General features: G+C 37.9%; 1 protein-coding gene across 1 annotated transcript; it reads right to left on the bottom strand.

The window, feature by feature from the left end:
* Positions 1-3,589: 3,589 nt before the first annotated feature.
* LOC139120115 (uncharacterized) lies at positions 3,590-14,295 on the bottom strand. The gene is made up of 5 exons (XM_070684205.1): positions 13,793-14,295; positions 11,256-11,368; positions 10,137-10,291; positions 7,937-8,057; positions 3,590-7,073 (listed from the first exon to the last, which is right to left on the bottom strand). The coding sequence occupies exons 1-5, from the start codon at positions 14,265-14,267 to the stop codon at positions 6,690-6,692; spliced, it is 1,248 nt and encodes a 415-aa protein (XP_070540306.1). The 5' UTR covers positions 14,268-14,295; the 3' UTR covers positions 3,590-6,689.
* Positions 14,296-14,759: the final 464 nt, after the last annotated feature.

Below are 14,759 nucleotides of genomic sequence, written 5' to 3'. Positions count from 1 at the left end.
AAAACAAAATGTATGCAATCGTTATGAATCTTGTGTAGAAAAATGTAAGAACTTTATTGTAAGATAAAACTGTCGTTTTATTATTTAGTATTTTAAGAATGTGGTGTGAAAATTTCACGAAATTTGACCCAGCGAGGGTGTTGTTCATTTTATTTTCTGAAATGCTGAAAACGGGAGATAAAAAGCTAGGAAATAGGGTGATTTGTGTGAAGTTCAATAAATTTACACTTCTTTGTCACCCAACCTACGACTACCGTAAAAACCCTATCCATTCAACCACCCTTTTAATTCGATCACCCTTAGCTATTTTTTTCTCAAAACACAATTTTATTTTGCCCCTATCAATTTGACCACGGACGGAAACTTGGACTTTCTCAATCCGTATTAATTCGACCGAATGACATACCCTTCAAAAATTCCTTCAGTTGGTGAATGAACGACGTTTCAAGACATCGAAAATAACAGCGTTACGAATACGACGAACCATAGTCAAACAATGAGAACCACAAAGGGCTTTGTAAACGGCTTTCAGATTGCTTTTCTTTGGGTCACATGATTATTTTCGCTGAATGGGAAACCTCAGTGATTTTAGTGAGCTGGATCTCAGTCGCCGCTTTCGAAATATACGTTAAGTTTCAGCATGTGTGAAGTACCAACCCTCTAGTCTCTAGTTTTGTAACTATTTTCTCACCTTAATATCGAAGAAAATCAGAATAAATTACCTACTTTCTCCCTTTCTCACCGTCTTTTCCGAATTCTTACCATCCCGTGTCGATTGAAATTTACACTCTTATAGTATGTGAATCAATATCCCTTCCGAATTTGATAGATATTATGTTCTAAACCACATGTTGCTTGTTCCTAAAACACGTAGACAGATGTGCTCCGTGCACTAAAAGGACAAGTTAGCGAAATCTCTTGCGAACGCTGAAAAAAATTGGTGAAGAAAAATCGATGTTACATGTTGGTAAGTACGGCCGACGCCGACGCGCCATGCGTTCTTACCGACTGGGAACAGACTAATATTTTCAAACGCAAACGGGGACAGTGTCAAGGAAAGACGACGCCTTATTTTTTTCAAGCTGAAGAAACTGCTCTTTCTGGTTGTTTTAATGACTAAATCGACTATTTTTCTTCCTAATTAATAAATCATAGACAATCTCAATTCTCGGTTTATGGCAATTTTTGTCGACCGGTAAAAGTCTTTTCATCTTCAATATTCCATTCTAATTTCACCTATGTAATATCCTAACCTCCTGTGACTTTCCTTCTAAACGTTGATTTGCCTTGTGCACCAAAAGAGATGCTGTATCTTATGCGAAACGATGCAAAAATAGCTGAAGTAATAACCATGTATGTACGGCAGGCGAAACCCGGACGCCCGTACCGATTGGGGACAGAGCAGAGTAGATCGAAACGCAAACGGGGTGTTATTATAGGAAAGGCGGTGACTTATTTTAAAGCTGAATAAAATGCTCTCTCTGGTTGTGTGAGTATGTCGATCGAAATATATATTTTGTTCCCAGTTGATTAATCATGGCAGTCTCGATCTCGATTTGACAAGCTAAAGGGTGAACTCAATCGACATCAAAGCTTGGGTTAACAAATTAATGAACATTGGATGAATATTTGCAAAAATGAATTGTGAACAAAATGCGCTGTGCTATGTGCAACGTCACCTTGAACTGTCCATTTTCAGAGAGTATTGCATACGCAAATCAATGACAGTTTGCGAAAGTTTAGATGACTCATAAATATCAAAAAATCCTACACAATGATCTTGTCATAATCAACTAAAGTAGGATAAGGCAAAACGATATCTTTCCAAAGTAGCGATTTTTTTACCGTAGACCAGTAATGACATACACATTTTTTGTACTTATTAATAAATATTTGTCCATGAGGCGAATACAGCAATGTAGACTATTTTCTCGGAGAACACTGAACAATACAACGGGCCAAAATAATATGTATTACTGATGCATTATCAAACTGAAATCTCTTACCCGCTGTTTAAAAAAAGATCGCTCAACAATTTTGGGTTTCGCTCATGTAGCTTTTGTTGAGTCATCAATTCAAACTGTTAAAATTAGGAAACAATATCTGATTTAAGGATAGATCTAATGTAGACTCAAGTTCACGTGTATTTTAAAAACGTTGTGTGTTGGTTTCTTTGCAATAGAGCTTTAAAGGTATACTGTCACCTGCTCCAATTTTGCCATAGTTACCATGGAAAGAGAAAATCTCACCAATCACAGATTTTAAGCGGGTGGCCGCTTTTTAAAAACAGTGCCCTCACATGGTCATTTTGAATACCAAGAAACGCCCCTTTAACCATATATAGGCATATGTAGATTACAGGTGACTGTATACCTTTAACTTACACAAGAAAAATGAGTGTGATTTCATCGCAAATTACATTGAAAGGAGAAGACCTCAAAATGATCTTCAAGAGGGTGCGAGAAATGTTTACATGAATCAACAACTTATTCAACATGTGTACCATTTCAATGAAATGAGCATACTAAGGTACTTTAAGGCCCAATAGCTGTATCTTTAAGCATTATTTTTGTGATTTTACTTCCAAACTAAAACAAGTTCGTGGAAATTTACTCATTGAGGGATGTTTATACAAGTATTATTAACTGTCAAATGGGACTTCATGTGCAATTTTGAGCAAGATAAATAATGAACGTTTATCCAAACATAAAATTGCGCCCTAATGCAAATAAAGCAAAAACACAATACATTGTGCATATATGCATTGGAATCTTCACAGAAACAACAGAGTAGTCCAATATAATGCATAGTGCTGAATGTTTTCCACTGGGACATCATATGCTATGTTTTCTTTATAATATTACCTGTTTTTAAAAATGGCGGGAAATCAAAATAATGGTTTAAATTTGCTTGTCCAATTTATCAGCAGTAAAAGACTATATCTTTTAATTTTGTGGAATTTAAAGAAAACCAGAGAAAATAGAAAGCCTTTTTCAGGTCAACAAATTTCAAGAGTTACAGCTACAGGGGGCTTGAAAGTCGTCCAATATGAAACTGGTCACGATAGGCATTATTCCTCAAAGTATTAAAGTATAGAGAAGTATTTTATTGTTATGCATTTGGAATATGTTGATTTATCAAGGGCCAAGTGCTGTCTCACCTGATCATATATGTGAACTGTGTGAACAATTTAATGTCTAGCATATGTCTGTATTAAAATGTCAGAAAAAGCGAATAGACAGTGAAAGTCAAACTTAACCAAACAATTCATAAGCTTATGTCTCAATACGAATTCACTGTGAAGCTGTTAGTTTGAAATGAACACAATTAAACTTTGTCAGATGATGAGATTTTGTCTCTGTAGTGAATTATCGATGAAAGGGCAGGTGAGAATCACGCATTACAAACCAGTGAGTAAACAAATGAATGGAAATATGATTTTAGTAAATTGTTAAGAAACTCTGGAGAGAGAGAGAGAGAGAGAGACCAATTGCAGTCAGTAGACACAGGAGACAGAATAATCGGACTTTAAGCTAAGGGGGAAGCACTAAGGCGAGTCAAAATAGCATTATGCGAAATACAATGTACATGTATTTATATACTCTTTAATTCATAAATTTTTCAAGCGTTTGTGAAGGTAAAGACTAACTTAATAGTCTGACGTAGACTTTGGTGTATGACATGAAGCCACATAATAATGAAATACAGAAAACATATTTTTTCACACATAAATCTGTATCAACTGAAAATCAACGAATTGCAGAACACTGTAAAAAGTCGTCATCAATATAATAATTCATTTCTTCTTCAAAAGAGAGCTGTCGTCTTAACATTTGTAAATGTGTACGGAACCAAAAATGGCAAAAATTGCCCTAAAAATACAAAATTGCAGATTTCATCATAATGTGAATACTTAGGGGTTATTACACGAAGTTTGGGCGATACCGCGTCGTATTCGAGTGATGTGTCGGTATTTTGACGAGTTGCGCAGCAACGAGTCAAAATACGGACACATCACGAGAATACGACGCGGTATCGCCCTAACTTCGTGTAATAACCCCTTTATCATACATGCATACTTTGGTTATGACTGTTTTCCTACAGACGCTCTGAAATTAGCAACGAAACCAACTTGAAATCGACCTTGCTTCCTCCAGGCTGTACTTATAAAAAGTTGGTTGCTAAGGAGTGATGACAACCGTATCACTTCTTGATATTATTCCGCTATTGGGCCATTCCACTGCAAAGGAGGGTTTATGGAGCACTTTTACAGCAAACAATTTAAATATTACGATGTCGACACAGGTTTTCACAATTTGAAGAAGATTTATTTTTAGTTTAAAATGACGGTGGATGTAAAACATAGGCGGGAGTCCACAAAATGGGTGTGTTTTCGTGTTTTAATACATAACCTCATCCCTGCGTGAAAGTTATGAGGCCGCCAAAATCGGGTCAAAATACTCGCGCCACGCTCAAACTCTTATCGAGTATGAACAGCTGAGAGCACAGAGCAAGCAGCTCTGCGACATCTATGAATGCACATACAGTGGATATAAAACCCGTACCAGTCAGTTTATCTCGAAGAATTATACATGTTCCCAGACGTCAAATATGCCGAATTTACCATCTCAGTAAGCGGATTAGTGAAACATGAAGTGAGTACACTGTAAGCTGTAGTGTCGTAACTCGTTCGTGATTTTGTTGCTGTACGAATAAAAGTACATTTCAAAGGTATTTCCGTCGTCTGCTCGTATATTTTCCTTCCTGGCTTGCCTAAATAGAACTAAACTTCCTTTAACAACCGAAGCGGAAGTTTGACTTTCCCTAGATGGCACATTGTATCTGAAACCCGCACAGCATCGGTGCCACCAGACACGATCATGACCTGTGAACTGACAGGTACAAATCGGAAATTTATATCATGTGCACCTTCAACCTTGTCTGTCGCGAGTATTTTCAGTGCGGTTGGATTTTCGTGGCTCATTTACGACTGTAAACGATGTAATTCACCGCCCAGATCAACAGGAAACTTGTCGTAAACCGATTCTATCATGATGCTCTGTCAACCGATATCTTAACGTGTAATGATACTTCCATGGTGTAAATATTCAGCAGCGTAGACGACACGAAAACACTGCACCGTGCACCGCCACGGGACCGGCCGTGAATTGACAGGTGTCGGCAAATTATACAAATTTTCAATACGTTTGTTTGTATGTTTTTGGTACACTGTCCTTGTGCCTAAGGGCAATGCCCATGAAGTGACTGCAAACAACAGAATTTTGACCATAATCATAATGACGTTTCGGATATTCGCTCAGCTGTTTTATATGTACATATACCAACGAAGGTCATGCATACAGCCATGATACAGCGAAGGTCACGCGTCCGCGTCGCTGTAAGTAGTTCGGTTACAGTGAAAATATAATTCGTATTTTCACTAGTTAAAATATGGGCTCATATCAGTACCTAGTCTGGCAGAGACCCTGCGATTCGCGTTCTTTCCTGTTGGAACACGCGCGCGCCCTTCAGAGACGCGACGCGAATCCCAGGGTCTGGACGTTCTTGCAAGCGACCGGTCGGATTTCTGCCTGATCTGGGTACTTTATAGAACTCCACACATCTGTTAATCAAAACAAAAATGACAGGTAGCATAGCCAAATAAAATTAAAAATGAAAAATAAAAACATACCGCGTATATAGGTTTACTAGCTACTAGTATATATCCTCTCCGCCCAGTTAGATAGGTTTTTCTTTTGACGTCACAACCCTTATGAATATTCATATACTTGCAAGAACCGACAGTCGCTGTGTCTGGCAGCGCGTGCTCACAGCTGCACAGCCTTCCAATGCAGGCCCATCGCGGCGCGCACAAAACAAGGCACAGCGACTGTGGAGAGTCTAATCAGTACCGTCTGAACAATAGAAGAATAGCAATACAGGCATAGCATGTATGATAAATGTATATCACACTTTGATCATACGTATGAAGCTGTATACTAAATATCAAAGTAACAAGACAAGTGGTTTTTGTGAAAAAAATGTTTGAACAAAAATGACAAAAATTGCCTTTAAAATACAAATTTGCATATTTCATCACAATTTAACAAATCTCAGTTAGGTCACCCCAAGGGACCTGTATAACAAATATCAAAGCTATCTGACCAGCAGTTATGAAGAACAATTTTTACCAAAAACGTTTTTTTTTAGCTAATTTGCTTATTTTCAACGATATCAAAAAACAAAAGAACAATAGTTTGTCATAATCACATTTTGTATCTACACATTATATACCATGTCTTTAATTAATGCAGTTCTGAAAATATTTGAGTGGACGGGCCTCCTCACAAATGGATTATACATACATACAGACTGACGCCAGACAGATACCCATTGATTCCCAATAGCTTCTATAGACTATATAGTCTATAGTAATGTTGTACAAAATACAAGTGAAATCATGTCCACACATATATTCCAAAGACAATTTGTGAATTGCTAGAAGCAAAGGTACTTCAACATGACATGGCAGTGAGAAGCTTTATCTAGGCTTACATGGCCGTGAGATTATGGTAGCTTTACCTGGGCTTACATGGCCATGCGCTTTATCTAGGTTAACATGGCAGTGTCAATATGGTGACTTTATCTGAGCTACCATGGCTTTTCATATGGTAACTTTATCTAAGCTATCATGGCTTTTCATAGTTTAATCCTCTGAATACTAATAACACTGCTTTTATTGCTTTATAAGCTACTAACACAAACTGTGGGCTTTCTATGCTACCACATGGTATATTTAAGTGTGTTATGTATGACTGCTCTAGGGGATTCCTGATTGGACACTTTTTCATATCTTTCAATGTTTCACGACTGACACTAAATTTCATAAGGGTGATGGACATTTCCAAACGCTTCTTGTTTCTGCCATAACTCACATACACTGAAACTTGGTACACGGTCTTGAACTTTCCATTGCCGAATGGAGAACTGGGTGCAATAGCCAATGCTTCACATGCCGACTGTGGGAGAACAGGTACAGTGTAACTGTAAGCTTTGCCTTTACATAGTTTATTCTGTGGAGAGAAAAATAAAATGCATGGGGTTCAAAAGCGACTCCACTGTTGACAAAACCTTTATACCCTGAATTTTGTTTCCTTTATGATTAATTTATTCACCCGAGTAGTCACAGTACAAATTAAAGCTGCAAGAAGAGTATGGGATCAAAATTTCTTAACAAAAGTTTGGTGACCTTGGCTTCACCTGTGACCTATTTTCATGTATCGCAGGAACTATTATGTGTAAAAGGCTGCAATTTGCTGGCAAATTTCCCTCTGTGGCTTGAACACTGCCGATGCTGCTTGCAGCCTTAATTTTGTTTTGTTGTTACTATTATTTGAAATTTTATCGCAGATGTACATGCTGTCAGTCATTCAGATACTGCTATTATAAGCTGTATAAAAAGTGCATGCCATACTAACTGCTTGAAGCAAATCCAAGTGCTTTTCCCTTATGAACATGTATGTGAACACTAATGTGAAAGCTACATGTTGATATTGACATAAAGCGTTTAGCCACAGTCTCTCTATCACCGGTCTAGAAACGCGCTTTGTTTCTTTGTGACACTCTTTGATATGAACAAACAAGTGATTAACACATTTTTTTTGTGTCAGGAAGTTGAGACAGATACATGTAGACATGTATATCATTCAGAACCTATATACATCTCACAGAGACAAATTACTCATTTTTCTGTAGACTTTTTGAACTGAGCTACATCATTTTTGATGCAAAGACTCACCAAAGTGCAAGAAAAAGAGCACAATTTTGACAGCAAGTCATGTAGTGCTGCAATTGTACAGAATAGGTGAATGACACCTCTAATAATAGCTGTTTCCAGACCGTTGCTAGGGAGATTGTGATTCCTAGTTACACTCACCTCTGAAAATGTTAGAATTTGCATTAAACCTAATCCATTACCAGCAAACACTTCCACGTCTACTTGTACAGCCACAGGTTGACCACAGACAACAATTGTGTGTCCAGCTGCCTCTCGCATTCTGAAAGAAGGTACCAGAATGTTTTATTATATACAGTGTATGATATTCACTATTGACAATGACTCATTATCAACTTTTATTAGTTTAAAAATACCGTCAATGAGACTCTGACACTCAGATTTTTTAAGAATGAGCTATTGTGTAAACACTCATCACAGATGGCCACCTGATTAAATAGTCAATATGTTTTAACCTTTTCAGTGCCAAAGTCAATTCTTGTCACCTTTATGAATTATAACCTACTCAATTTTTTCACATTTTTGTCAAATAAAGTGTACCTAATGAAATGTGATGTCCTTCTGGTCAAAAGTAATTAACAAAATTATAGAAAAATTCATATAACTTTAAAATGTTGCACTAAAATTTTGGAGGGAAAAATTACAGCACTACAAGAGTTAAACTGCATAAAATTTATGAAAGCAAGTGACCTAGTGGTTAAAAGAGGCCCACTGTTAGGCAATGCTTAAAAGTAAATATCAGGTTTTGTGTTGTCTATAAACTTTGTAATACTTACAGACATGTCTGCTTACGTTGATTTGAGGAAAACTGAACAAGGGCATCCCTAGGCTTGAAATGCATGAATAACTATTATTTCATACCAGTATATTGATGGCGCAAATACAGCGATCTGATTGGTCAAGATGCGAAAAGAGCCGTGGTATATTCGTGATATACCACGGCTGGCATACACGCGAGCTCTCGGCTTGAGCAAAAATCTGTATTTGACGTTCCAGGCCGGAATTTCAATATACTGTTATGATATAATAGCAATAAATCACACCCAGCGATGGTATACCACTCGATTTTTACCAGTTCACTTCATATATGTACTCGCTATTGCTCATGCATATATGTCGTGAACTGGTCAAAATCTCGTGTTATACCATCTCTGGGTGTGCTTTATTGCTTAAATACACAATGATGAGCTGTTGTTTTATATATTCATGTAAACTACAATTTGAAGAAAGTTAAGTCATCCCTAGCTACCTGCAAAAGTGTTTTTGACAAAATACCTGATAAATTTGCCCCCAAAATTTCAAAAGGGAAAATTTCATCTCAATTTTAATAAAACCTGACTCTAGGAAACCTAGGAACCAATATATCAAATTTCAAGCATTCAGGCCAAGCTTTCTGATAATATGATTTTCAAACAAAATGGGATAAAACTACCCCAAGGTAATAGACTATAGTCTATAGTAGCCAAAAATACCTAGATTTTTATTGGTAGTACTTTTAATATATTGATTGCCAGAAATTGCTCAACATCCGCTTTCAATTTACCCACAAGAAGATGTGTAAAAGGTTCATAAGGTCTTTGGCTTGAATTGCTATATGCATGATAAAGGCCATGTTAAACTGATCAGTGTAAGTTCCTCTTTGCTTTGCAGGTACCGTAGTGGGGCCCTTGGGGTAGATGGGGTAACCAAGCCAAGGATGTCTCAATTCAGGAAACACAATCAACAGTTTCAATTATAGTTTATTACAGTTTTGGTATAGTGTCATCATGGCCCACAACACAATCATTCTCCCCCTTGATGCTATTGTTGTTGAAATTTTGACAAGTAGTTGAAACAAGAGTGGAACGTGATCATGATACGAACAGTCACAGTGATCACCTCAATGCATCCACTCTGCAGCCTGCAATGTTTGGGCTAATATGCAGCATTGAAGAAGCTGTTATCCAATATTGGGTAGATGAATCTTACCAATACAATAACAATAAAAATAGACTCCCTAAGTCGCTGTGAATTGTGACAATGGACCAATCCGAGAAAGAGCTTATTCAATGCTGCACATCAGCAGCAATGCTTACGGTGTTTACAATGTACTCATGACATCAATATACATGTACCTACATTCAATAGAAAGCGATCTGATTGGCTTGAAAAGCAACAGATTTAAACTAGAACTTATATTGCATAGGATTAGATGTAAGAAAGGTGGACCAGGGAAACTAAAAAACACAGAACAAAGAAAACAAAAGATCAGCACCATCTCTCTATGTCAGATTTCAATCAGTTTGGCAGACACAAACATGTACATATCCAGTAAATAGATGACAATTGCTTTTGTACTTACAGTACTGCTACTGTACTCCCAGTTTCAAATTCAGCAGCGGCTATAATGGCTCCAAACAAATGGTCTAACAATGCTTCTCTTAGTGTTCCATTTCGATAAGCTTTAAGGGCCATGAGCCACAGCAGCATAGTTTTCCTATGAACATTTTGTATATCCTAAATAAAACGAAATATTTGGAGGGATGGTGGTATTTAATGTAAATTCTTGACAGGGGAAAAGTTGTTGTGATTTGAAAACGATGAATGTATAGAATGTAAACAGTATGCAAGCTACTTTTTGTTTATGACATAGACGCAAGCGCGAGAAGGACATGTAACATGTAACATCAAAGGACTGCATGATTTATGCTGTGCAATGTGGGTTGTTGTGTGTGAAAAAAATGGAATAAACAAAATGTTATTTTTCGGTCAATACTAGGCGATTGCCCATAGACTTCCCTATAACGCTACCAGTGTCCCCTCTTACATGATTTTTTAAAAGTTTGCGTCAATTTTAAGATTGCAAAAAATTTCTTTGCGTCACCCCTATACTTTTATATTATCTACTACCAATTACAGCTCTGTCAGACTACAAGAAAGTAATATCAAGTGCAGCGTTTGAATTACTGCCAATCGCAACTCCCGACAGTAAGTAAATAAAAGTCTCAAAACAACCTTAAAAAACAAAAGGTCACAGTCAGTATCAGATATTACCAAGGTTCATCCAAACTACAACTACACACACTTGCCTCATGAGTGTGCCAGAGGTGACAGGCAGTATGTGAGAAAGTGTGCCATTGGCTTCAGATTGGGGGACATTGTTGCAAGGGTGTGCTCTGGCGGCAACACTGCTCACATACATACATACATACATGTACACATACATATATATTCATACATACATGCATACATACATATGTATACATACATGTACATGTTTACATACGTACATGCACATACATACATATATATCCATACATACATTCACACATACATACAAGAAACTCCTGTACATACATACATATAGACATACAGACAGGTATATACGTCATGTACATACAGATGATGAAATTGACTTTATACTACAAACTCACATTGGTATACCAATGTCAGCTAAAAACAACAGATACACAGTACTTACTGAACCTATTGCAGCAGCAACTAAGTTTCTCATACGCCCACTGACCATGCTATGCTTTCTATGAAACTCTGTCACAAAGTTGATGAAGTCATCCACTTCAATTTTAGCGGGAACTGTAAACAGGGAAAAAATAAAAATACTGTCAATGACATGGTGTCTACTCACATTCGACAAGAATGAATAAATACCAAATCTGTAATTCGAAAACTTTTTGTAAATTCAAAGTCTGGCTACTTCCATGCCACAAATTTATGGTAAGTACTTTCAAAGATGTACTGTAAAGTATTCCTAAGTTATGATAATCTTTCTCAGTGTGAGTTGAGTTGAACAAGCTAATGGCTGCAGATAAACATACAACATAACTACTTTTCAAGTAATAAATTGAAAAATAAAAATTCCAGATTTGCCAAAAATGGGGAAAATCGACAAAAAATTTAATGAAAATAAAAAATTCATGATATCTTCACGAAATACATAAAATAGGGTCCTCTGCAATTTCAGTGATGTTTGTGCACAAAAGAGAGGGCATGGACGTGGAGCAGAGCATTCAACGAGTACACCTTCATTGAAGGACAACAGAATGCCCGTGGTCAAAACATCTTCGCAGGAAGGCTGTGCTTGCAGACTGCATGCAGCAAAGTACAGGCTCAATGACGTCATACGAGAAAATCCAGACAATCTGCTTTAAGCGTACTATTCCGAAAAAAATTAGTATACTCGATTTTTGTTGTCCTCACATAGTCATACTAGTATATCAATCAGGATTTACATGCCAATTCAGAATGTAATGTCACACATCATTCTCTGTGCACTGTGCATGATTAGGGGTGGACTATTCGTTATTATTTGACAAATTATTCACAAAGTGTTAGAAAAAGAGTGAAATCACAGGGTGATCGATACCGTCATTTACACTAGCTCATATAAAGTAAAGTATCCATAGCAGAGCATGTGATTCACATATTTTCTGAATGATCTCTGTAGCCAATGCAGCCGTATTATAAGATTTACAGTGACCTGAGGAGCCTTTTGACATTTCTTTTCACATGCAAATGTCGTCACAGGTAGATGACCAAGCTTTGCCCATGATGCGTCTATGCCATGGCGATGTTTGCAAGTTAGATTTACTGTTTCCCAGTTTTGACTGCAACCTTTTTGAACTGTAGCATACTCATGGGTGAAGTTGGAAATTGTCATCATATCGAAGTGGCCATACTGACCCGATTGAATTACAACAGGATTGTGTACTGCATGCAATGCCATGCATGACGGACTGAGTTTATTGGTGGACCATGCATGGAGCTGGAAACGGACATACCGTACTGCATCAATGGACCATATTTTTTTTTAAAAAGTTTAATTCCAATCAAATTTTCTTCATATCATCATTGATAGCCTAGATTTTCTCTGGATAATAAATGGACAGATTTACAAAAGATGTCACTTTAGCTTGTCTGTTACAGTGATTTGATTTTTGCAGACACTAAATTGGTCCAGCTGAGTACATGACACATGCACACTCATAACAGCTGGACCGCAATGATCACAACATTGTTTTGTGATAATCCAATATAAAATTACAATATCATGGTTGACAAGTCGTATTTACTATAAAGTTGCAAATGTTTCTTTGGGTGTTGAAACATGTTTGGACAATGTTACAAATCAACACTCCAAATGGTGATGTGCATGTGTACAGACAAACCTATTGATTTCCATGGACTTTCTCATCACCTGATTCACCATTGCAATGGTGTGTGTGTCAGCACGTAATTTTTGATGCAGTGGGTAATTTCCAATGCATCATTTTGTGCTGAAACATGCTAATCCCACAATGCCGCGCTCTAGATTCAACACTGTATACATGCATTGGTATTTAACTTTTCTAAGTGGGGGGGGGGGGTGTCAGTCAAAATTTCTCGGAGAGGGGGGTTACTCAAATTCATCATGGTTTGGAGGGGAGTTACTCGAGTTACTCAAAATTTTGGGGTTTCTGATGAAATTCCTCGGACCCCAGGCTGTTAAATAATGACTGCTCCCTAACAGTATTTCGGAACCAAAGTGCAGTTCCTTCATCAGTCACTCGAATTGTTTGTTTTCCCACATGTTAGTTAGATGGTAAATGGTAAATATATGTACGATTTGTTCCTACTGATTATCTAATGTGCAACATTTTACTCCCCACATAGTAGAGGACTGTTGTTGCTGTTGTTGGGAAAAAAGTATCCAAATGAGGAGTGCGCGAAAAAAAGGTACCAGTAATCAGAGAGTGAAAAAAAGTGAACAGTGGAACAGGTACGAAAAAGAGCAACCTCTTAAATCTTCCAGACCCCCCGTATATCAAATGGTCCACCCCTAACATCGAGGAGCGCCATCTTTACCTGTTTACGACATTATACCTAACCTCGTTCCAGAAGCTATCGTCAATATTTACCTTTATTTTCCTTTCGAAACGACACAGGTGATATCACGTGCATAAATGAAGACAACTTGATGAAAACAAACTATGTATATATATTACAAATCATAGTACTCACCACTTCGTCGCAGAAACTCACAGTAATCTTCAATTTTTATTTCCTTCCGATGTAACTGTAGCTCGACTTGTGGTGTCAGCGGGGCAGGCAAATTTTGAATGTCGGGGACGTCAGGATTATCTATCAACCAGCGTGTAACTACTTCCTCAATGGGAAAGTTGAGTTCACCGTTATCATTTGTGACGTCAAGTTCTGAAGCCTGAAATCGAAGTCTACTCATCAGGGTTCCATTCCACTGTGATGCACATGGAAAGTTTATGTGGGGGTGGTCATCGGTGCAGTCCGCGGGCTTGTTGCACTGCCCCAGTCGATATTCTGGGCACTCGCCATCGGGTGACAGCGGTAACTCATCGTCGTCTACATCGCTCCATTCAGCATCATCATCATGTAATAAAACGCTTGCTAATTCTTCGGATAGTTCATCGACTGGGTCGCCCCCACCACACGCACCAACCAATGCAGCTCCCGATGCCATGACCAAGCTGCAGTGCAGTGTTGTTGATTTCAAGTATGCGCGCGCACTGCCAAGGGAACGAGAACATGTCGGCCAGCCAATCACAAGGCACTATGACGTAAACTAGTTTATTTGAGTTATCATCAGATCTTTCACTTCCAGAGCATTATTTTATCTTTATTCACATCCAGGGATTCCATTTATCATATCATGGTATTAAATCGGACACCGCACCGCGTTTCTGAAGAGATGAACCACGGGTGTGATGTGGACTGGGTATGCATGTACCGGAAGAGTTTGTGTTCCCACGTGATGTGGTACTAGTGACATCATATTGCCAGGTTTGTTTATTCTCGAGAGCGACTACGCGTCAAGTGCATCATAGATAGTCGAAAAAAAGTATGCGTACATCTTTTCTAGTGAAAGTATTTTTCGGAAGGTTTTATGCGAGAACCATTTGCTTTCGGGGGGGCCTTCAGGATTTGTGGGGGGATTGTCCCCCACGATGGTATA

The sequence above is a fragment of the Ptychodera flava genome, chromosome 20 (assembly GCF_041260155.1).
Source record: "Ptychodera flava strain L36383 chromosome 20, AS_Pfla_20210202, whole genome shotgun sequence".
NCBI classification, from domain to species: domain Eukaryota; kingdom Metazoa; phylum Hemichordata; class Enteropneusta; family Ptychoderidae; genus Ptychodera; species Ptychodera flava.
The sequence above is the reverse complement of the archived record's forward strand: the minus strand, read 5'-3'. Positions and strand labels throughout refer to the sequence as shown.

Bases quoted from the DNA above. Each gene is read 5' to 3' on its own strand.
- LOC139120115 (XM_070684205.1), bottom strand. From the start codon at position 14,267: ATGGCATCGGGAGCTGCATTGGTTGGTGCGTGTGGTGGGGGCGACCCA. The intron at 10,292-11,255 runs GTAAGTACTGTG...CGTTTTATTTAG, and splicing joins TTGCTGCTGCAATAGGTTCA to GATATACAAAATGTTCATAG. The intron at 7,074-7,936 runs GTGAGTGTAACT...TTCTCTCCACAG, and splicing joins AAATTCTAACATTTTCAGAG to AATAAACTATGTAAAGGCAA.